This window comes from Anabas testudineus, chromosome 22 (assembly GCF_900324465.2).
Source record: "Anabas testudineus chromosome 22, fAnaTes1.2, whole genome shotgun sequence".
NCBI lineage: Eukaryota > Metazoa > Chordata > Actinopteri > Anabantiformes > Anabantidae > Anabas > Anabas testudineus.
In genome coordinates this window covers 2820914-2844516 of record NC_046630.1, presented here as the reverse complement: position 1 = coordinate 2844516, position 23603 = coordinate 2820914, and the positions used below count along the sequence as shown (strand labels likewise).

The 23603-nt window shown below is 38.6% G+C and overlaps 1 protein-coding gene across 3 annotated transcripts; it reads right to left on the bottom strand.

Moving 5' to 3' along the window:
• Positions 1-3717: 3717 nt before the first annotated feature.
• Positions 3718-23146, bottom strand: letm1 (leucine zipper-EF-hand containing transmembrane protein 1). 3 transcript variants are annotated; one of them, XM_026339588.1, is made up of 15 exons: positions 22797-23146; positions 18180-18237; positions 17073-17556; positions 13683-13826; positions 13096-13233; positions 12414-12617; positions 12145-12264; positions 11781-11912; positions 11509-11667; positions 11163-11291; positions 9992-10126; positions 9602-9795; positions 9112-9144; positions 8393-8549; positions 3718-8162 (listed from the first exon to the last, which is right to left on the bottom strand). In XM_026339588.1, the coding sequence occupies exons 1-15, from the start codon at positions 22879-22881 to the stop codon at positions 8010-8012; spliced, it is 2325 nt and encodes a 774-aa protein (XP_026195373.1). In that variant the 5' UTR covers positions 22882-23146; the 3' UTR covers positions 3718-8009. The 3 variants fall into 3 exon arrangements, with proteins under 3 accessions (XP_026195373.1, XP_026195374.1, XP_026195375.1); XM_026339589.1 differs by lacking the exon at positions 9112-9144; XM_026339590.1 differs by lacking the exon at positions 9112-9144 and having other exon boundaries at positions 8393-8531.
• Between the last annotated feature and the right edge of the window lie 457 nt (positions 23147-23603).

The window sequence follows — 23603 nt, the reverse complement described above, 5'->3', positions numbered from 1 at the left end:
TTTTACTTTGTGACGATTTACAAGACAACATTTTCTACATCTTCTTCCATCTCCAGAAATCCGTCTCTGTGTGTTAAACGACACATTCATTCAGGATGTGTGAGTTTTCCAAACTTTAGATTTCTCGTACTGTTTAACAGCTTTTATAAAGACATGACGCTCCACATTCAGCTGTCGTGACTGAAGGAAGAAGCAGCAGTGACCATTAATCTCTAAAGCTTTGAGGGCAAACATGAGAAACCTGCACAAACAATATGAAGGCAACCTGAAAGTCTGTACAACTTATCACACCACAAACGATTTGTAAATGATGACGATGAATACGTACATTCCTAACAAGTGTTATCACACTGTTGGTGAATATTATTTCCACTTCAAAGCATCACGTGGATGTTTAAATTACATTATCTGGTCATTATTACATGGTCAATCAGCAGCAGTGTGGTTCAACCCAGTTTGTGTGGACATCACAAACTAAACAGATATGCAGCCTCTTAAAATGCGTCTGCATTCAGAATACATGACTCTCTTCTGATGTAAGTTTAAAACTGGCTGTCCACTAACTGCTATGTCCTATATAGTATCTTCCTTTTTATTGTCTTGCCTATTTCGTCTTTACTTTTTGCTGCAAGGCACTCTCAATTGCACCTGTGTTAAGGTACAAATGAAGTTGCTTTGCCTTCTTTGTGCAAAAAGATTTGAACTCATTGTTCAATTGCTTTGTTTGCAGTGGAAAGACAACTGTACCCTAATTATTCCAAGAAATCATAATTTCAAGACAATCAGTGTTCATCTTCAGACCTGACATGTTGATGCCAAAACAGAGTTGGAAATCATAAGAGGTATTTCATTTTAAAAAATGACATTTTGCCCTCAGAGCACACAAACAACCTCCTCTCTGCTCCCGAGGAAATGAGAAATTAACATAAACGTTCACTGAAGCCACACTGGGGCCCAAACAAATGTTAACAATTAATGTGTTTACAACAATAAAAGATCCAAAAAACAAGTTGGTTTAAGTACAGTCTCTATAAGTGGGGACAAAAACAGGGGTGGAGCAGAACCAGAGCTAAAATGATCCAGAGGCACGAGTTTACCAAAATAAATCATCAATAAAATGTTCTTGAGAGAACCGTAACAGTACGTGAGCGTGAAGCACCTGTGACGAGTCTGTGTGAAGTGAACAGTCAATTGATATATCTGAGAAAACAGCTGCACATTCAACACATTGAAATGCACAGTGTGCATGTGGATGTTTCGTCTGTGTGTTCATCTAACACAGGAGGAAAATGAGGAAATTCCCCTAATTTAAAATTGACAAAACAAAACACAGTCAGTTATTATAGTCAGAATTACACAGAGAGAACATGTGGGGGAGTAAAGTGGCATGCAACCCAATAAATGACTGACCAGTTTACCTTTCAGTGAAGGACCTTTACTTAGTGCTGCACAAGCAGGCGCCCAGTGTGCTCCTTAACCTATTTACACTAGAATAAAGAAGGTCTACATACAGTTTATACAGCAGTCAAGACCTCAAAGTGACCCATCTGCTTTTTTCAAGTGTCCACTTAATGGATCTGAGGGTTCACATGCACACTAGTAACCCAGGCTGCACATCCCCTGCACGGCTACATTTTCTTCTTTGCCTTCATCTTCGAACTACACTTAAAAAATGTACTTGTTACCCTTAACATTGCTTGTAGAAATCATCAATTATATATTTATTCAAAACAAGTTCTGAACACAGAAGAGCTGAAGAGTTAGAGTGAAGATTTCCTCAGTCCAAAGTCCAAATTTCCAATTCCAAGTTACTGAGTTGATCCAGGTTTCCGATCATCCTCTGATCAGTGTTCAAGTAGAACAGCAAATATGACGTCATGGTCAGCTGTTACTGCACTCAGGTCAAGTTAATTTACAATTCAAAATGTAAAGCTAAGATGATTTGAAATATAACTATTAATCAGGCTTCTTTTAAGCTTTTACTTTTACTGGAAACAAAAACAGGGGCACATGTGGTTTGTTTCCTTGCTCACAGTAAAAATGTTATTTCAGTGGTAGAGATACTGTAGCATAGACAGGAAGATGGTTTAAGTTTTAAACAGCACATGAATGTTAACATTTTAGAGGCCGTTAAATTGATTATTTTCGACTGGGGGAAAGAATGAATACATGAAATCATCCAGGTTTGTGTTGTGTTGTATTGTATTCGTGATTTTTTGAAGCCACTCATCACCTGCTCATCAGAATATTGTTCCTCAAACAGTGAAACTCCCTGAAGCAGTCGGCTCCCACACTGCCTGAGATCAATGTGCCTCTTCAGTGAGAGGCTGCCTCGCTGTGAACTGCTTACAGACACACTTCCCCATCCCTGCAGACAGACTGCTGAGCTAACTGAGGTGTAAATATCTTTCTCGGTGGGGACGTGATGAAGGATGCAAACAGGGAGCAGGACCAAAGCGAGAAAACATTTAACTGACTATTACAGGGCGTCTGCAGCTTTCAAGTCTGCGTGTTTTCAGACCTCTGTTGGTGGATGTTTATATATTGCCACAAAAAGCCTCTTTGACTTGGTTGGAAATCTATAAGTGCCATCAAAGGTTTTTATATGTTCAAAGCTGCACCAAGATGTAAAAACACAGGTGTCCTTTCAAATTTAGAAGATTCAGTTTTGTGAGTCCAGTTCTGGGTGAAATATTCTGGTTTCAACTCCTACTTTAGCTGATTGTGAGTGGCCCATACAAATTACAAGGCATTTTTAAAACCTTACGAGTTTCTTTTGTGCTCGAACAACAAAACATGTCCCAGACTGTTGGTATGTTGATGTGGGGGCGAACGAACTAGACAACCACTCTAAAATAAGAAGTTCAAGTCTGCTGCAGATGATTGGATATATCTGTTGCCATCTATCAAAGGAAAATGTGTAAAAATAACATGTTGATTATTTCACTAAGGTTGGCACACACAAAGCTTTGTACAGTGAATGCATCTTGGAATCATGCTTGTATCATCTGATGTAGGAGGCCATCGTTCCCAGATGATAAATTGATGCCTTCAATGTCACTATTACACAAAAGGACAAATACTACATCAGTCAGATGATAAGGTTGACTCGTGTTGTTAGCACAGTAGACACAGCCCCCACTGTTTTGATCCATTTACTAAAATGGCAGAGAGATGTTGGAGGTCGAGGCAGTCTGACTGTAGTTTTTACATTAAATGTTGGTGCAGCCCTAAGAGTTATATGTGAGATCTTGATAGTACACAACAGATTTCATGGCCTTACTAGAACCTGAAAAGGAATTTGTGGCTGAATCCCAAATACAGCAACCCTGAAGCCCTCAAAACAAGTTATTTTTTTCTTAATTTGCACACAAGAGGTTAAGAACCAGATCTTTTTTATGCATTTGTGTATCCTCCTTCAATCTGTTAAAATAACCACCTTCAAATTGTCACTGGAAAAATATGTCTGGTTGCAATTCAGCGGTGGAGGACGGAGGCTCTGTGGGGAGTGGCAGCGAGTGTGGTGAGGCCAGTAACAACTGAGGAATGAGGGTCTGTGATGAGAATGAACTGCAAATGGCTGCTTGGTTCAAATTCAGAGACACACAACCTAAAATGGCTGTGACGAAGTGGTCGGCGACGTAGGATGAGTGATGGAAAAGAGGAGATGAAAACTAAACATGATGAGATGAAAAACCAAACTAAATCAAACAAAAATGGGTTCAGGATCGTCATGGTTTATTTAACACTTTCTCAGTTTGTAAATGTTCTTTTACATGAATACTCAATTTGTGTTAAAAAAAAAAAAGCAAACTGATGCATTTTATACATTTGAAATTCAATTTTAACTAAAATCAAATCTATTAACCGCTTATTTCCTGCAAAACATCTCTATAATTAGAAGAAAAAGACTTTGGAAAGTTTTTGGATTGAATAAATAAATAAATAACATGTCAATTAATGCAAAGCAAACTCCAGTAGGCTCCAAATAAACTGATACTGATTCAAAGCTCCATTTACAGATTTTTGAAAGCTCAGCACAAAGGTCTCATTTTCTTCTAGAGTACATTTGAAAACTTAGTTTTGGGTTCAATGTCATATAAACTGACAGTAGCTACCAACCTGATGCTTTTTAACAATTCTAATAGTGCATTCGCACATGAATTAAACTGCTACAGCACACACCTCTAAATAAATTGAGTGTGTGGTTCGATGCACTGATGTCCAGCAGTGAACTTTATTTCAATCTGTGTAGCGATCTGCAGTTAGCAACGTTAGCATTAGTGGCTAAGGTGGCAGAGCATTTAAACTGTGCAGACCAACACAGAGCTCTGGCACAGCAGTGTTATGCTTCCACTGTTTTTCCACTGTTATGTGAACACGCTAAGAGGCTCCTCACTGTGTGATTGTGAACAGTGTTTCAGGAGCAGTGTGATGAGATGCAAACCAATGCAAAATGCGTCCATGTGGCGTTTTGTAAATATTTCAACTTTTGCAAAAACTAAGAGTGGAAAAGCTAAAGAAATAAAAATTCCTACCTAACACTCACCCTCCCTAATCATAGTCCATTAGTGGCAAATAAACAGCGCACATTTTTCTGCGAATCATTTTGTGCTTTAACATACCTTTAGAACATGTTTTCAGTGTAATAAGCTGGTGGCTACTCATATAATCAACTACTCTATAATTAATAACACAGTTAATTGTTTGTTTTCTATCTTCTCTATTCTCAGTTTACTGATCCTGCTTTCAGTCTCAAGCTGCCTGTTTGAAACTTCTGAAAGAGAAAACTCCTTCGTATACATTCAACAAAAAGTAGCATAATTTTGTGATTCAAAAGAGCTGCTGTAAAAAGCTTAATAAAGGGGGGGTCACTACAATAACCAACTGTGAGCACACTAAATCCTAAATAATCACCATATAGGCCTCATATCAAAAAGCGAAGGTGAATCCACACATCACCTGCTTCTCTTTTTACATTTTGTTGCTCTTAGCCTGAGGATTTATTTATTTACAAATTAAACACTTGTTCCAGTTTAGAAAGATAAATTAAACTGTGAAATAAAGGTAAATGAAACCAACATCAGTGAATGAAGATATTTGTTCTTCTAACACAGAGAACTATTTTAGGACGGCTTGTTTGTAGATTATTAAACTCAGCTTCCCTGCTGACACCACATCCACCAATTAACACTTCTCTTCAGTATCCAAAATGCAACAGTGCATTTAGACATAGGTAATACTCAGCAGACGTCAGTCAAAGTTAACGTCAGCAAGCTAAAATCTGCCTTTTTTTCTTCTTACTGGACCCAAAAGGAAATCACTAGAAGAAAAGGCAAACGACTGATTTAAGCTTGCTGGTCAAATGTTTCGTCTGCCAACTGCATCCCTCTGTTTCTGCTCGCTTAGGTTGACTTTTCAAAAGACAGCAGCAGATTAAACACCACAGTGCAGCACTGCTCCCAGTGGTGAACTGTGCTCAACTCCTCACACTGCAGCCAAAAGTAATGGCACACAATCATAACCTACAGTAGCATGCACGGCTGCAAAAACATTTTTTCTGCAAATACAAAATGTCTGTGTTTTAGAGATAAAAGCACGCATATTTTTTCTGTTTGTTTTTAGCCGTCACTACTCTGGCAAAGGGGCATTCTGCTGATATTCACATCAGGTTTTCTATATTTTCCATTTCAAAACATTAGTCAAACAGTGTCTAGTTCCAGCTACTCATACGTGAGAATTTGCTGATTTTTTTTCTTGGGCTGTTCTGATGGTGCTTTGTTGTTTCAGACGGTGTTGAGATACCAAAATACAATCTACAAAAGAATGTAGAACTATTATTATAATTCTCTGTCTCTCTGCGTGCTGATACTTTTGGTGTAAACATGATTTCACGCTCTTGTGCACCTACACTGTAACCCTGAGTATTGATCTCTATCGGCCTAACATTTCCTTGCACGTGTCACTCCACTCACCCCCCCAAACTTTGACCCCCTCATGCGTAGAAACGGTGGCAGTGCTGCTTAAGTACACAGCGCACCCCTGAGTGTGACCTGTCAGGCGCAGGGAAACAAACACCACTCTCTCCTGCTGAGTGCAATCGAGAAGTTGTCCCAATGTTCCTCTGACGTGTTTACACTGGCTGCTGATTTATGAGGGAGAGAGTATGCCATGTCCCGTCGGAGCATCTCTAGCCTAAACACAACCGTCCACCAAAGCTGGCTTTGGCCCATGTATGGGGCGAGTGTTTACCCTGCACCCATCAGTGTGAGTGGTCCCAGGCGTAACAGAGCCCTCACCCTGTCAGGGCTGGGTCTGAACCAGGACAGTGTCTGATGGAAGACGAACAAGCTCTTAATCATCCGCACTCGACAGTGGATTCCGGGAACGGTCTAAATGGAGCGGCATCCACTCAGCGTTATCTCAAGCACCACTTTGTCATACTCGTTTACACCTGGACTCTTCTCTAGTTACAGTGCATGAAAACTGAGGGTTGAGAGTGATTATAAGCTACACACTACTGGCTGCAATTCAATAGATGGAGGTGGATCCATTTTTACACTGTAAGCAAACTTGCATTGATCACAGCTTCCACTAAGCCTGTTATTTGATTTGACTGCAGAAGGAGTTCACATGGGCAAAATGTAAAATATTTAAAACATAAGTATGTCATTATGTGCCTAAAATTTTAATTATGTGATCTACAACTGAAAAAGCCCACAAATAAAATAACACTAAGACAAATTAACATCACTAAAACATTTTAGTAAAGTCCTCAAAAATAAGTATAATACAGTATGTAATCCCCAAAAACTGTGTCAAGAGAAGGCCACTTTGTATTTTACCTATGAAGATATTAATGATCCACAGCTATCATATTACTCATGTGCATAAAATTAACTACCTACATTCACCTGTACACTCACCAGACCGCCTCCAAACAACTGGGAACTATTTTCTGAAACAAACTAATAAAAAATAAGTCTGCTACTACTTCACAAACACCTGACCAATATTTGGTTGCGTGCTGTGTTGTTTTAGTGTCCCTACACCAGTTATGACCCTCTCTGCTCATAAACATCAGTTTGGTTTTAAGAATAACCAGAATCTCTCATTACTCACAACTTTGGCATTTAACATAGAGCTACACAATAAAATATATGAACAGCTGCACTAAAAATTACAGAATAGAAATAGAAACAATTATTAGATTATGAATTCAAAATGAAAAGAAATGGCAGTAATAAAAAGGTTAATATTGATGTAGACATTGGATCCTCTATTTATTTATGTTTTAGGAGAAATAATTATTTTTTAGGGGTTATACTAAAACCTTTTTTGATCCAACTGTGTAAACCTGCACACATTATTTGATGTTTCCTAATTATGCTGTCTTTGGTTGCAGCCACCAAGCTACCTGTCCTAACAAAAAAAAAAACAGCTTATTGTGGGAGGATGAAATAAACGGAAAAAAAAATCTAAGAGGAAAAGAAACTGAGTGGAATGATGGATGATGATTTTCACTGTGCAAAGTCCAGAAATGATTTCTCATTTCTCTGAGATGATGACTTGGATGAAATGAAAGGCAAAATGGTTCACTTCATACCTAAAACAATATATAACCTAATATATTGTCTAAACATTTCATTTGGGATAAATTCTCTCTTTTTGCCCACTCTTATGTTGGGATAACAGCCATGTTTTCACATCCCTGTGTTCCCTGTATCAATAAATTATTTTGGAAAATTACACAAAATCAAATATTAACATATGATCAGTCCAGAAAACCAATTTAAGGTTCTTTTTGATTTGTGCGTTTTAAAGGCAACAAGCCTTTTTCATTTTTTCAGGTTCAGGAGTTTAATTTATAGTAAAATGACATTCTGAGAAGGTATCTGTTACCTTGTGACTCTTTGTCTTAACTTGTCCAGATTGATCTGATGTCCAAAGATTTTCTCTCACCAGGTTTGAGTCACAAACGTCATACTGTGTCTTTGTGGAAACACGAGTTAGCTGTTGAGCGTAGCTGCCTGCTCCTTTTCAGCCTTCTCTTTAGCCTTTTCCTTCTCCATCAGCTTCTCCTCCTTCTGCAGCATCACCATGATGTCACCCACCTGAGAGGTGGAGATGTCGATGTCCTCTTTGTCGATCAGTTCCACCACCTGGAAAAACACAGGACGGAAGAAATTCAATAGACATTATGGATACACTAATCACTAGGACTTTAAATTAATTAAAAACGTTTGAGTGTGTGTGTGTAACTATGTTGATTCTTTAATTTAGTCACTTGTTAAGCAAAGTAGGAAGGATTTATAAAAACTACACAATATTAGAGAGACAATGAGCATCCTGTATCTTCCTCAAAGATATATATTATACATATTCAACGTACTTTGATTACGTCATCAATGTCAATCTTCCCGTCCTTGTTGTCGTCCAGTGCCTCAGCGATGCGCTGCAGCTTGTGCTCTGGAATCTTCTGGATCTGCCGCATGATGCTGATCAACTCGTCGATGCTGATGAGGTTCTCCCTGAAGGTGTAGAACAGACTGCATACAGGAAACGGTTACCAGGTTTGACAGGACGTAAAATGTGGTGGAGAAGTCTGCTGAACAACATGCTGCATTCAGGTTCCCAGATAACTCCAATGAAAATGATTCTCAAGTTTTGTTTTTTTAATTTCATGTAAGGAGCAAAACGTAATGCATGCTGAAATGCAAACAGCACACTTGAAAATAATTAACTGGATTGAATTAACTGATGATTAAAGCTGAGAAATACTGAATTTAAATCATCTCTGTCCAACTGAGAAAAACTGTTTAACCTCAGTAAAGATCAGTAAGATCAGACATCAGTCAAGAAATGTTCAATAGTTTGGACAAGTAAGGGTGACAAGGTTGATTTCACTGATTAAGGACAGTAAAGTGTTTATTAAAATTGGGAGCACAGCAATCATAGGGGAGCATGATTAAGTATTACGTAAGTAGCAGAAACAGACTGTGGATGAGGAATGACTGATCCTTTACAGCCCAGTTTCAGCAGCTGGTCAAAAACACAATGCAATGTTGGCATTTGTCAAGCAAGCAAATGGCGGTTTACCACGTTTCTTACCTTGTGGCATCACTATATTTAGTAATGAATAATCTGTAAAATGTTAAATGAATAAGGAACTGGATTTGGTTTTTACAATTATAAACTATGTTAAACAGCACTTTGTAAAAATTTGATTGGATTAATTTTTCTGGGAAACTGTTTGTTCCTTGCATTATCTCCACCATCATTTTACAGTAAAATTATGATGATTATGTTGATGATGATGAATGATGATGATACTACTAAACTATCTGACGGCTACCAGACAAGCCACATAATCCCCTTATAAAAAACATAAAGATAACCCTAACCCTTCATGGAGATTAGCTAGTAGTTAAAAGTTAATAGTTTTAGGACACTGTCAAACATAACCATGTGTTAATTATGGGACTCTAATCCTTCTCCAAATTTAATATTTTCAGCATTTGACATTACTGCCGTACACTCAGTCTGTAATGTTGAATGGATCTCCTAAAAAAGATGTTTTAAGGGGAACATATGCTCTTACCCGACAGGTGGAGTGGTTCCACTGTCCATCTGTCCATCCAGGATGACCTTGTCCTTCTCCAGCTCATTGATGATCTTGTCAATCCGACCTATCATACGGTTCACTCTCTTAGTCAGACGCTTGCTTGCCTTCGACTCCTCTAGTGCCTTCTCCTGTCCGGTTTTAGATAGCTCCTTCTTTATCTCTTCCAGATCCTGGAAATTGAACAACACAAATACTTAAATATAACCTATGCTGCAGTAGGTAGATATAGTTGCATACAAAGCAATAATTTGCATTCATGCCCAATCCAGGCCTGCAGAAGCAAACAGAGTACATATTTCTTTGGCTATTTTGGTTGATATGAGAAAATTTTGTCTGTCTACAGTAATTACTGTTTGAATCAGGCACCTCATTATATTCTTGGACATCATCTTTCAGTTCTTCCAGTTCTTCTTTCTCCAGAGTCAACAGCTTCTTCTGCTCTTTCAGTTTCGAGCAGGCATCACTCAACAGGTCAATCTCTTCTTTGGTGATTTCCTCCCCCTGTAACATAAAATCACAACTGAACTGATTTGCTCCAGAATGTCACATTATTCAACTTTGGCACAAAAACTAGCTGCAATGTGCAGTTCTAAAATCTAGTGTGCATTTAAAAATCTACTTTTCCCCTCCAAAAGCATGCCAGCTGCTTTAAGAAAAAGGTAAAAAGGTACGTTCACATGTGGAGTTAGTTGAATAAGATCTAGGGCACTGGGATGCTCTCCATAACCCTATAACACATTACAGATTTACTCAGTAGCATTGCCTGGAGGTATGAACAAGGGATAAGAAGGAAAGGCTCATCTGCATGTGGGACAAACAGAATTAGCAAATCATATCTAGCATTTGTTTAATCAATTCAGAGCCACACAGAGCGGGACTTTCTATAACTGAAGAAAAAGAAACACTGTTAAATGCTGAACACAGTAAATATGATTTGTCCACACTGAAGTTTGTTTTATTAAAAAATAAATGCTGATAAGAGCATTTGTGAGTTTACCTCATTTCATTTTAATCTGCAGGCTCATGTCAACATTCACCTCATAACACTACGGAACTTGGGATCAAACTGCTGTCGGAAACGGATAAAGCCTGTGCAAGATTTATATGCAATTACTGTTTATCCCACATCTGGGTCAGTTACTACTGGGGGATACTGTACAGGCAAAGATAAACTGGTATGAATGTGAGGGTCATTTGGGAGGAGACTTTAAAAAAACCTAACCTGGAACTGCAGGAATGTCTGCCACTGTTCAGAGTGTGTGAAACAGAAGACAAGGAAATGATAAAACAAAAAGGTGGCAAAGTAGAAAACGTGCAGTGTCACGATCAGTAAATAAGAACCTGAAAAAAGTTTCAACACAGCTCAAAATTTGAGCTGGTCAGATGTTTGTAGTACCCTTGGTGAAAGAGCAGTCAAAATAGTAGCATTCTGTGTGAATTAAAAAGTTATTGTCTTAATTTGACTCCAGAAACGTCAATGTGAAAATCACAGCTAAGCACATTCCACAATCTACTGACTTCACCAACTGCACATTACCTTGATTCCCTCGATGACAGGGGCTGTATCCCTCAGTGTCTCAGAATGAGCAGCCATATCCGCTTTGGACAACACAGACTCTGCCTCACTGCCCTTTGCCTGCTCTGCCTCAAGCTCCATCTCACCCTCCTGCAAAAGACACAATTGGACCAACAGTTGTTATTTTTAGGTAAATAAACTAAAATAATAATTCATGACAACCTCCTCATCCCACACTAGCCACCAACTGTCTAAAGACCTAATTGAAGTCAAGAGGACATAATAAACCAAAACAACCACGATAAAACGATGATCACATTAGAAGAATATAAATCTTTTTAAAAATGATGACACCAGGAGTCATTACCCTGGCAGCTTTCTCTGCAGCATCAGCCAACCTCTCCAGTTCCCTGTCCTTGTTGTCCTGGCGTATGGCTGCCTCCTCCTGTAGCATTGTCTCCACCTTGGTCTTATTGTCCACTTTAGAGAGTTCCATCTCTGCTGCCATCAGCTGGGCCTCCTTTGTCTAGAGAGTAAAGGACAGAGTAGAGCAGAGCTGAGCAGAGTAGTGAACTTTTGAGCTGACGATTTAATGACGTTTGGGACATTTGACTACATATTTCAGCTCTGTTAACATACCACCATCTCAGGGAGTGTCTGCAGTGTGGTCTTTAGCTGGTCGGCAGGAGACAGGGTGTCAGGGAGGTACATGGCTCGAGACAACAGCAGCAGAGATGTGGGGATCTGCTGGTTAAGATGCAGCTCCAGCCACTACAAGCAACAGAAACATGACAGGAAGAGATTTGTTATCTAACAGGAACAATCTTAGAATTGCCTAAAGATTCCACAGCTTTCTCCTTTGGGTCATACCCTGAATAAAATGACAGAAGAAGAAGATCAGAATACTAAACTGTTAAAAGTTATAACTAAGAAAAAATGGATCCCAGTGTGGCCAAGAGTGAAATCCTAAAAATATTCTCCTTTTCCAGTTTGTTGTTGTTACCTGGCTGAGTTGTTCTCTCAGTCGTTCTTCTGTGACACCAAGAGATCTCATCCCTCTGACTCGACAGGCTGCCTGCACCTCGTTCACATTCAGACTCTCCACCCCCTCCTCTGCTATCAGCTGGATATACAGAGCAGAATTCATATTCTTCTTCTACTGAATGAAATTCCATTTTAATTAAATAATGATAAAATGTAAAGAGAACTTCACTCGCTGAGTGCTGCACCTCTTATTAATATTAATTTTATTAATGACTTTATTCGTTATACCTTGTCATCAGCACGGATGGCCCTCAGCTTCATGATGAGCTGGAAGCGTAGGAAATTATTGGTCCCAATGGACTGAAGCTCCAGGAGACGACAGAGAGCTACAAGCTGAGGTCGGGTCAGGTTGTCCAGCGTCAACTCATCCTCAAACAGCTTGGAGAATTTCAGGATCTGCTCATTACTGGGACGCTCTCCAGAGTCACGGATCTACACAAATAAAGAAATTATTACTGATAGATCAATCTGAATTCAGGTCAGGTAGGAAACAGAGATGGAACAGCTCATATTTCAGACATACATTTCTTTAGAAGCCAACAGTGATTGTCCTAGTTTTGTTTTGTAATGTGTTGACCTTTGACATGCTTGGCGTTCTTAAGATTTATTTATCCTGTTAAAAAATAGATGTGTCTAGCACCTTCTTTAGTTTTTATTCAGATATTTGAAAAATCTGTTTGTTTACAAATAGGCACTGAGTAAAAGGAGCATGTGTTGTTAAGGATTCTCTTCTAATTATAACTTAAGTTAGCTAAGCTAAGCTAAGTGAAGGTTGAATGTGTAAAATGGTTAACACACATAGTATTAAATCAACCAGTCAGAAAATTTAGCATCATGTCCACTACAAGAATAAGAAATTTCCCTCATTTCATACTGTTCTTTCTCTGTGAACACACCCTGTGACACCAACCTTCTGGAAAAAGGTGGAGAACTCCTCCGTCACGTCGCCTTTGGCAGCTTTGTTTCTCAAAGCAATCTCCTCGATGGTGTCTTGCAAGAACTTGGCCATCTCCAGTTTGACCCTCAGCTCCTTTTTCAACCTCTCCTCCTAAAACAGCAGTAAAACTCCACATTCTTCATACTGCTTCATCAGTGACTCAGCAATGCAATGAAATTAGATGAAATAAAGGAAATATATTTATAATCTAATGTCTTAACAGTGAGGTTTGTGTGTCTTTAAAAATTAATGACCAACTTACTCTGTCACAAAATTCCATCACTTAATTATAGGCACTGCCAAACATATTGTAAAGACATCATGAATCCCACTATTCTTTGATTAGAGTTTAATTAGCTTTTCCAATCAGCTTGTCAGGATTCTAAGTGAAAGTTCATGTCATGGATGGAAAATAAAATTTCACTTTATTATTCAATCAGATACTGTAATATGAGAGACAGCAAAATTAATGTTGCTAAACCTTTTTATTTATAAAAATGATTAACTTTGGTGTGAAAAGATGTTGTATTAGGTCTAAGTCATGCAGCTTGCTTTATTACCTTCTTTGACTGTGTCTCAAAGGTGGACGGCAGCATGTTGGGGAAGAGTTTCAGAGCTACAGGAAGCAGAAACTCCATAAAGGGAACAATGATGAACACCAGGAAGGGAAGGAGTCTGAAGACATCTGCACACGTTCTGAGGAACTGGAGAGTACATTCAGGAAAACGGACATTAGAACTAAAATGAGAGCTGGGTACTGTTAAAGATTATTTGCATGGCTTAAACAACAGTGGAAATATGTTCAAATGTTCACAGATAGCACTGATGTCCTGTGTGAACCAACTTTTCACAACGGTACATATACCATTCAGTGCCACCAGGCTGTAGTTCTTTTATGCCTCCAGCAGAGAGCAGTAGTGAGAGGAAAAGACAACAGGGAAACCTGTGAAAATGTTTACCTCTTCCTTTGTCTCTGCTGCAACAGTCAGCACTTTTTAACCCGGGGTCTATACATCCCCAGATCAACAGAAACCTTCTAACTCACTGGTGTATTATTCGCATGGAGCTGTAGACCAAAGTGAACATTCTGCCTCACAACGCCCTAAATCTGTCCACTTGAGCCAGCGGGAAGCACATTTGTTCAGCACAAACCTGAACAATCCTCAGAGTACAGGGGTACCAGCCTGACATTAGTCTACTTCATTGTACAGCTGTCCAGCCATGGCTTGCTGACTGTCCTGGGACAATTCCCACAAGCCATCTACAGAAAGGGTAGAAGGCCAAAACACGAGTCCTCCTTTCTCTGCCCTTTCCACCTGCATGCCAGTGGCCAGTAGGGTGAAGGATTTAGGCCAGCCTGAGTGAAAAGGCCTTTGTCCGCAGGTCCATTGACATGTATATCATCTCCCAGAGTTCTACATCAAAGAAGGGAGGAGGGGGCGACAGATTAAAATAGAAGGAGCCTTAAACAGAGCCCTGAGTTTTGTAAGTGAATATGAAAAGGAGGAGATTAAGGAGGCAAAGGCAGTCCAGGTTAGATGAATGGGCTCGGGACATGCGCTCCAAGGGAGTCAGCTGCATTTGAAAAGGTGCAGATGGGGTGGTGGTGTGGATTTAATGGGAGGAAATTCTGGTCATTACCAGTACTGACCTACAGCTATTAGCACTTTTGTGAGGCTTTATTTGCAGTTTCTTTCGCAATATCAATGTACATACTGTAGGACTCTGGGCTAACAAAATTACATATTGTATTTATTGTAAGACTTGATGAAGATGTGATTGCATAACATGTCTGTTTAACATTATTACAGTTTTTCTGTTATAGACTGGCAACCTGTCCATCCCCCCATAAGATGTCAGCTAGCCTCAGCTCCCCCACAGGCAGTATTTAGCTAATGGATGGATGAACTGATGTTTGCAAAGTTTCGTCTGGTGTAAGGCAACACTGCACTAATACCTGTTAATGTTAAATTGAAAGTTACTCCAAAAATAGGACAGATACATGTTGTCAGTTTTCTCTCAAGCTTTCAGTTTTACTTTAAAACTGTTATCAGGAGCCAGCATGCTGGTGCCTTTCAAAGTAAAACTAAAAGCTTGAGACATAACTTCAAACACACATCTCTGTCCTTTTATTGAAACGTTATTCTTGTACACTTTGAATATTAGTGATTCTGCCACTTATGTGATTTTCCATCTAGTCTCCAAAGCATAATATTTTGTAAATTGTACTGATATTAAGATATTGAGTATTTGTACCTTATTCCAGTTAGTTTTGGATTTCCCATCAATCTTTACAAGCATAATTAATCAATACATTGATGAATACAAATACATCATTGAATAACAGTAATTCATTTATCATTATTTTTTAAACGCAATAATTGACAGGATAACAGATAAATAAAATGACTTTAAAATGTAGTCTTGTCCAATGCTAAATAAAAGAAATGAATAAAACATTTAATACTACAATAAGGGTCCCTGTAAAAGCAGTCATGCACATATCAGGTTTAGTAGTTTTGCATCCTTGTGAAAGGTCCTGCTGTCTACATGTTTAATGTAATGTCTTCACACTGATGTCTGTAAGTTTAACTGCTGTATATTCTTATAAATGGATAATTAAGGATTAAATCTACATTTGAGTATATACAGTACACTATACTGTATCATCACTGTCTATGTATTTGTGTTGCAGAAGATGTATTAGAAGATGTGTATTCATTCTGACAACCAGAAATATGGGGTTTTGATCATCAAAACAGAAGAAGGACCTGGCTAAAACACAAGTAATTCATTCAAGTGTCACAAACAATGCAGACAGAAAGATTCCCATACAAGGGCAGCAGAGCTCCAGTCAACCCCAGCAAACCTCAATACTTCACACCTTTAAGGAGCACCGGCATTCTGTACCACTGAGCGATGTGGTAACAGCAAATGTGACCTGAACTGATGTGCTCACTTTCCAAGAAATGGCACTTGTGTGCCAGCACCTGTATCAGATTACTGCAGTGAGAACTGGGCTTGATTCCAAATAACTTCTCTGTATGTCAGGTAGCAGGCTGCCACAAATTCAGAACAAGGTAGAGATTAGTCAAAGTATAAGTTAAGTCCTCCCTTTATTCAGGGTTTATTACTTTACAGTTTGCAAATGATGTATAGTAATGGATTTTAACATCTGTTTACACTATATTCGACTGTTAATGCTTGTGTGAATACTATGATTATGATGTAGTGAAAGTGTTTATGTTGTGGCAATCCATTGCTGCTGAAACAACGATGAGAACCTTTTGATATGTGCAAACACTAGGTGAAGCTAACTTTAAATGGGGTTGTCTAATTAAAGCCGCAACACGTAAAGCTTCAACTTAAAGAGCTTTAATCAAGCAGCACAATCTGCTGAGTGCCCAGTGACTAAACACTCAGCATGCAGGCAATTTCTATAATTGATCCCATTAGGTTTGAGAAGCTGTGGATTAAACATCGTAGAACAAGATGTCTGAACTTTCAGACTTGAATCCTTGCTCAGTCATCACTGCTCTCTAAACTAATGCTTCTTATCCTCTCTCTAAACTCCGTCACAGTGGAAAATGGCTAAAGAATTTAAGGTTCACCTGCTATTCATTCTAATAAATAAGCATTTCTGTAACTGAGCAGAACTTTTAATTTTTTCTTGTAAAAAGGCAGAATATACATATACTAAGCTAGTAACTGGCTATCGTGTAGCTGTTGCTACACCGACTCAATAAGGCCCCTAAGAAAATAAATAAAATCCCACCATTCGAGTACAGCTCATAGACCAACAGCAAAACATTGTGGTGGTTATGGGCACATCATAATCACACAAATTAAAGACAAACATTGCACTTAGTAATAAGAACATAATCTAAAACAGTTCTCCAGAAAAACTTGAAACTACAGTATTCTTATTTTTCGTTCCCTACATGCCTTACCTGTCTCCTCTCACGGCGGGACAGGGCGTTACCATTCAGGACCCTCCACAACATTCGTCCTGCAATGGTAGTGTCAATCCACAACAGTCTGAAGCCATGGTAGTAGTGCTTGATTTCATCTACAACGCGCTGTCGGAGTGTCCTTCTCACAGGTTCTGCATCCAGCGCTGGGCTGTACACAGGTCCTCCTTCCTCCAGTTTCTTGTCTTTTAACGAACGCAGTGACTTCTCCACTTTTGAGTCATCCCATCTCCTCCTTGAAGTGTGTATCCACCTGACAACAGAGATATCATGCGGTCGTGCTATTGTCCACTGGGCCCCTGATGTGATCGCAGGGTATGGTGAAGAAGACCCAAAAACAAAAGCGCAGTAAAGTCGCTGAGAGTCCGGGCTTTGGCACGGGCTCACATGGCTGTCTGACAAGGGAAAGGAAGGACCAAAAGAAGAGACCTGGGCCAAGCTGCCAAGTCGAAGTCCATCAAGTCTAAGGACACAAGAAAACAAACAGATTTAATTTATGACTGAGTATGAACTTTGTATTTTCAAAGTTATTTTTAAAAGTAACATTTCAAAATAAAATACTGACTTCTAAAACACATCACTTGTCTTAGAAAGTAGTTTGCATACAGAATGAAAGCTGTTTTGCAGCTGGGATATTGAGTAACGGTCCTGGCAAATACATACATCATACAAAAAGTACAAATAAAGTTAAGTGACCTTCAAATGTTGCAAAGGTGGATCCTCCAAAAAAACACATAAAACCTCCTCAATTTGTCTCAGCCTGTTTGCAAGTGTGTCTGCAAGTTTCTAATTTAAAACATATTAATATATATTATTATAAGTACCTTTCAAAAACGGGGATTTGTGACTTAGAATTGGTTTTAACATTAAAGCAACTTAGAAACCTTTAAAGAAAATCTTTTCAACTGATGTTAGTGCTTTGAAAAGTAACACTAAGTTACCTAAATATGTCAAGTCAAATAAAAAAAATTAATTCCTAAAATGTTTTATGTATCTTAGGCATCATAAGGACTTAATTTTTCATGGTATTAAAGATACTTTTCATAACTGCAAACAACATTCAAGGTCCTCATTTAACTGGCTTACTTTTGAAAGGAGAGTCTGAGCGTTGTGCAGCTGAAACAGGCACCATCTTGTAGTTTGCCTGAAAGGAAGAAAAAAACATGAGCAGCTGTGTTCTGCTAATAAGCCATTAGACAGAGAGGCACACACTCAGAGCATACTCTACTGCTGATGAGCAAATTAGAGGAGCACACATCTGCAGCCATCTGGGTGGGTGGGGGCTGCTCAGTTCAATACCCTAATGGAAGTCCATTTCAGAATTTACTGTCCCAGCTAGGACCCCAGCAAACATACACACACTTTAAAAGGGTTATGAAATAGCTTATCTAAAATACTGAACAAAAGTCAGCTGAAATTTTGAACCAGACCTGTTTTTGAAGCTTCAATATTAACACACCTTAAGTAAATTGGGGCATACAAATGCTTGAAAAGCCTGTATTTAGGACAACAAAACACAACACAAGACTTTAATAACTTATATAAGGCAGAATAAGGCACAATGAATAAGGTAGTATCTGTAATTTTAGTTGAAATATTCAAAATATAATTTCAATACAATGTCTATCAGAACTTAATAATAGTTTTATTAACTATTAAGTAACTTGTTCACAGTCATACCAGACAAGGAATTACTTGATACACAGTTTTTGCTAAATTCATTTTCATTTAGTCATTTGGCAGATGCTTTTATTCAAAGCGACTTACAAGGTACAAGGCACTAGCAGGGTAAGTATGAGGAGGTTTTATGTAAGAACCCCTACTGGAGGTAGACCTCAGCCAGGATTCGAATCCCGGTCTTCTGCATGGAGGGCGGCGGTGTTACCATTAAACTATAACACAGGCCACGGAAACTGTTTTAGCCTTTTATAAGTAAATACAACACTAGATACCTTTCTATTAAAAAATAAATGTTTTTTAATGAAGACTTGTAGATAAACTGAAAAATAAAGGAGATGCACTTTTCTTGTGTAAATATGTTCAGACTGGTTTGTCTTGCTGGCCAGGATATTCACAACCTCAGTGGGACATAGTGGGGCTCCCAAACCCCCAGAGGCTGCTGTCATTCCCGTGACGCACTGTACACGCAGAGAGAGGGTGGAGTGGTCAGACACTTCAAACCAATCAGAGCAGGTGGCCTAGCCACACCCTTCCTCTGGTTCTCACATGGCTGGCTGGATTGAATCCAGCAAGTCCTAGCTGAACATGCCGGCTGTGGCTGGTGGCCAAGAGTTTACTGGAACAGTGTCACCTTTGTGGCTGGGTGGCCAGCTACTGTAGCACAGAAAGAAAACCCTAGAAATACAGTACATGACTAAGCCTGAACAGGTCGCCAGGGTTGTAAACACTGCTACACTCAGTTACAATGTCCTCTGTGGTTTTATCTTCTGGTGTTTTAACACTTTTGATTTCACATTCACACCTGTGAAATGTCACATGCTCAAATTCTTTCTCTGGCTGCACAGCAGTTTTTGTGATACATTAAACAGTTAGCTTCATTTCAAACAGTATGCAAACATATGGTGCTAAGAACATATATCAATTTTTATTATATAAGCTTGGACCAAGGACAAAAACCATGGAATTTCTTTTACCACAAATTGTACAATGACACAAATCAATAAATACATCAGTTTTGGTGACCTACAAATGTTGCCTTTCCATGTTTTGTGGAGCTTTTAAGATTATTTTAACATTTTCATATATTTTGGAAATATATGAAATAGAAAATAGATATTCCATCCAATTCAAAGTTCTAATTTAAAGTTCTTTACAGTTACTTAAAATAATGGACATCTTAAATGTTGACAGCTACAGAACATCTGAATATATGTTGATCCAGCAGCATCATTGATGCACTTCTAATGTACTATATACTTTATTTACTCTTGTCACAGCCCACAGATTTAGTAAAATCCCCTATGCATCTGGTTTTGATGCAATCTAAACTAGGTCAGGGCTAGGTCAAGCTATGACTGTTTCACTTTTACAAGCAACAGCTAACTCTTGTATGACCCACAAGCTGCAGCTGGCTCACTTTAGGTGCTAAAAGAGTAGTGTAGTAGCACTTCCTTTTGCACTGTGTGACCAACCTATCGCCAAACAGAGACCAGGGGTCAGCTCTTTGAAGTGCTCCTGTTAAAGAACTTGTTGGTTGTTAGGTCTGTTCTCAGCCATTTCAATACAGTGCAGCAGTTCTGTTCTGTAATTTGGTAGGGCTACATAACTGGTTTATCAGCTGGACACGTTCCATCACAGATCTAAAATACTGTCAGAACACAGAACAATATAATGCATTGCTCTACATCCAGGGACATTGTAAGAAATGTTTACTTCACTATAATCATTTTCCGTGTATGATTATTTAGGTCCACACTGGCCATATGTAAACAAAACAGAGTCTGTAAATAGAAGTGATACAACCCTAAAATAAAATTTGTTTACGGGACAATATCCTGGGAAGGTAAAGTCCAGACTGTTCCTTTTGTTATGCTCAGATCCTCTGAAAGCATCTCTGTTAGTTTGTAGTTGTCAGACATCTCCTTTCACAGTCCATAAAATATGACATTTCTGGGTCATGTCAGTGAGTCATACTTAATATTACTGTGAAAGTCAAGCTGAAAACATTCTATTGTAAATTTCCCTCTATTTATTCATAGTAAGTTAATTTTTCAATCTAAAAATAAACATGTAATGTTAAATAACTCAAGGAAAACACTTCTGATCCTACTGATCACTTATCCTGATATTTCAGAAGCTGCTTGTTCTTAATCTTTGGGATATTCACAAGAATTATATGACTCTAAGTGTAAGGAGTTTATAACATTTCATCCAGAATAAGAGGTGTCAGCCTAATATACTACAGGCATGTAACAGCACTCATGTCTGCAAAGACATTAATACGTCAAGGGAAATTAAGCCTAGTCTAAGTTGTGTTGTGTTATAAGAGGCACTGACCTTTCCTCATGTAAGCACTGCAATTTGTCTGATAATCTGGGCCTAAAGCCAAGAGTCTGAGTTCACGCAGTGCTGACTGACAAATCCCTTTTATGACCTGCCATCTATTTATAAGTTCAGCTCTAATGCAGCACCTAAACTACAGATACAAAAGGTTTGTCCTCTCTTCTCTGTAAAGCGACTCACTGACAGTTGAGATACCTATAGATTAAACAGCAAAAGTGCATGCATATATATATATATATATATATATATATATATATATATATAGATAGATAGATAGATAGATAGAGGTTGGTTTACTGATGGAAAAAAAACTAAACATATTTACTCAATATTGCTACAAGCTACATGTCTTGCTCATTGCAAACATTTCACACACTCAGAGATATTAAATGGTGCCATGGTGCCACAAGGACAAATTTTTTTGTTGGTCAATATTTGCATATTACTCAGCCTTATACAATTGGGGCAGAAAATTAGATAATGACTATGGGCTACGACTTATAATGGACATACAGTACCTTTCAGTGTTTGCTTCTACCTGCCTGGGAGACTGCAGATAGAAGGTTTAAAATTGGCTTCTCTTTTATTTATATGTTATTAATGTGTTTAAACATGGTCCCTGACAAATAAATATAATCTTTATAATCTTAGTTACTGGCATTTTGCAGCACTGATTATGAAAGATGATCCTTTTCAATATTGATCTGCAGACTACATTTTTTATTGTTTTCTTAATTGTTTAGTCTGCAAAATGCCAATAATGACTTCCCATAGGCATCATTCTCGTCCTGTCCAACAAACTGTCTAAAAGTCAGAGATATTCAGTTACATCCAGTGCATACAGCTGAGAAGTTGAGTGTTGAGTGAAATAGCAGTATTTCTGTCAGTGTGATGATGAAGGTTTATTTCAAAAACTAGATGCTGGTAATTTCTTCATAAACAAATGACTTCCATTACAAATTAATGAAAGTCGTGTTAACAACAGTTTGGGAAAAGCACAAAAAAAAAACAAAGTTGTGTTCTTCTGCAACATCACCATCAATGTGGCTCAGTGTTTCACAATCTTGTCCAAATACACAACCAAGATAAACTCTGCTCCATTACGAAGATGGAGCAAGGCATTTTAGAAAATGATGTATTCACTTTTAAATTAACTGTTATTCCTTCTCATAGCAGACCTCCTGTACGTAAGAATATTGTGGATGCTGAATAAACAGATGGAAACCTGTCTGCCATAGCAACCTCCTCTCAGACTGCAGTGGAAAAGCGGTGGGGTGTGTGGGGGGGGGCGCTCTATAGTTACAACACACACCAGGTTGAGCTCAGGTAAACCAGGATCCTCAATCACGTTTTGCTATTTTAATTCTCATCAGCAAGGTGTGGTCAATAATGTGCCCGTCTCACGAGGAAAACAACACCAACTTTAACACAAAGTGGTTACTGATTAATAAGAATGAATGACAACCTATTTAAAGTGTGATGCCCAGTTATCTGCTGGTACTGTCACCTTGAGTCTCTTTATTCCTAGAAACCCAAATTGGGCCAGCCCAGGAATACCTGTCTCGGTAAAGACGTGACTCCTCCTTGATGCTAACATGACTAAGCTAGCTAATTGTTAGCCTCAATTTATCATAATAAACAGTAAAGATATACAGCCACGAACCAACATAGAAAGCTTACCTTTACCCTTCCTGAATTCGCTCTTTATTGATCGGGACGTTTTCATTAAAGGGGCCCGGGACCTCGTAAACAGGATTAACGCCATTCGCAGGTTTTCTTCTGTCTGAACTCGATACCTTTAACGGTTACTGTAGCTAAGTTACTAACTAACGTTAGCTAGCCGGTTAGCAAGCTACCCTTTGGTCAAGGCGACGAGATTAAACGAGCGCTAAAGTGCTACCCAGAAATACTCAAATCTTTGTATGTCTTTAACAAGCTACGACACATATGTAACTGTACATAGGAAAATATAACTCCATGTCATGCCCTTCACTGCTACGCGGATGACAGCTAGCCGGGCCGGTCTTCCGACTGACGTGACGTCAACCCGGTGTCAGGCGAGCAGAAACTTCCGGTTTGTTTACAAAATAAAACCCCCTCAAAGACAAGCAGCCTTTTTGTGACGGTGTAATATAGTAAAACGGTTCTAAGTATTTCCATTGATTCTGGATATATTTTTAAAATTGAGTATTAACTAGGCCTGCATGAAACCAATGTATAAATTAAAAACTCGTTATTCTTATTGTATTGTGTAAATTGCTAATCTATCTGATCTATCACTAGATAGATAACTAATGTTCAGCGTCTATGCTCATGATTTGTCACCTGGCTTTAATGACCACAACACTGTTCATTTTACGGATAATAGTTCAGTAGGTGTGACGCACATTAGCTTCCTCTGTTGGTACTACAGGTTACTGCTTGAATTTACAGTACAGTTTATCTAAGGAGAAACTGCCTTAGGGCCTATGCATTGCTATTACTACT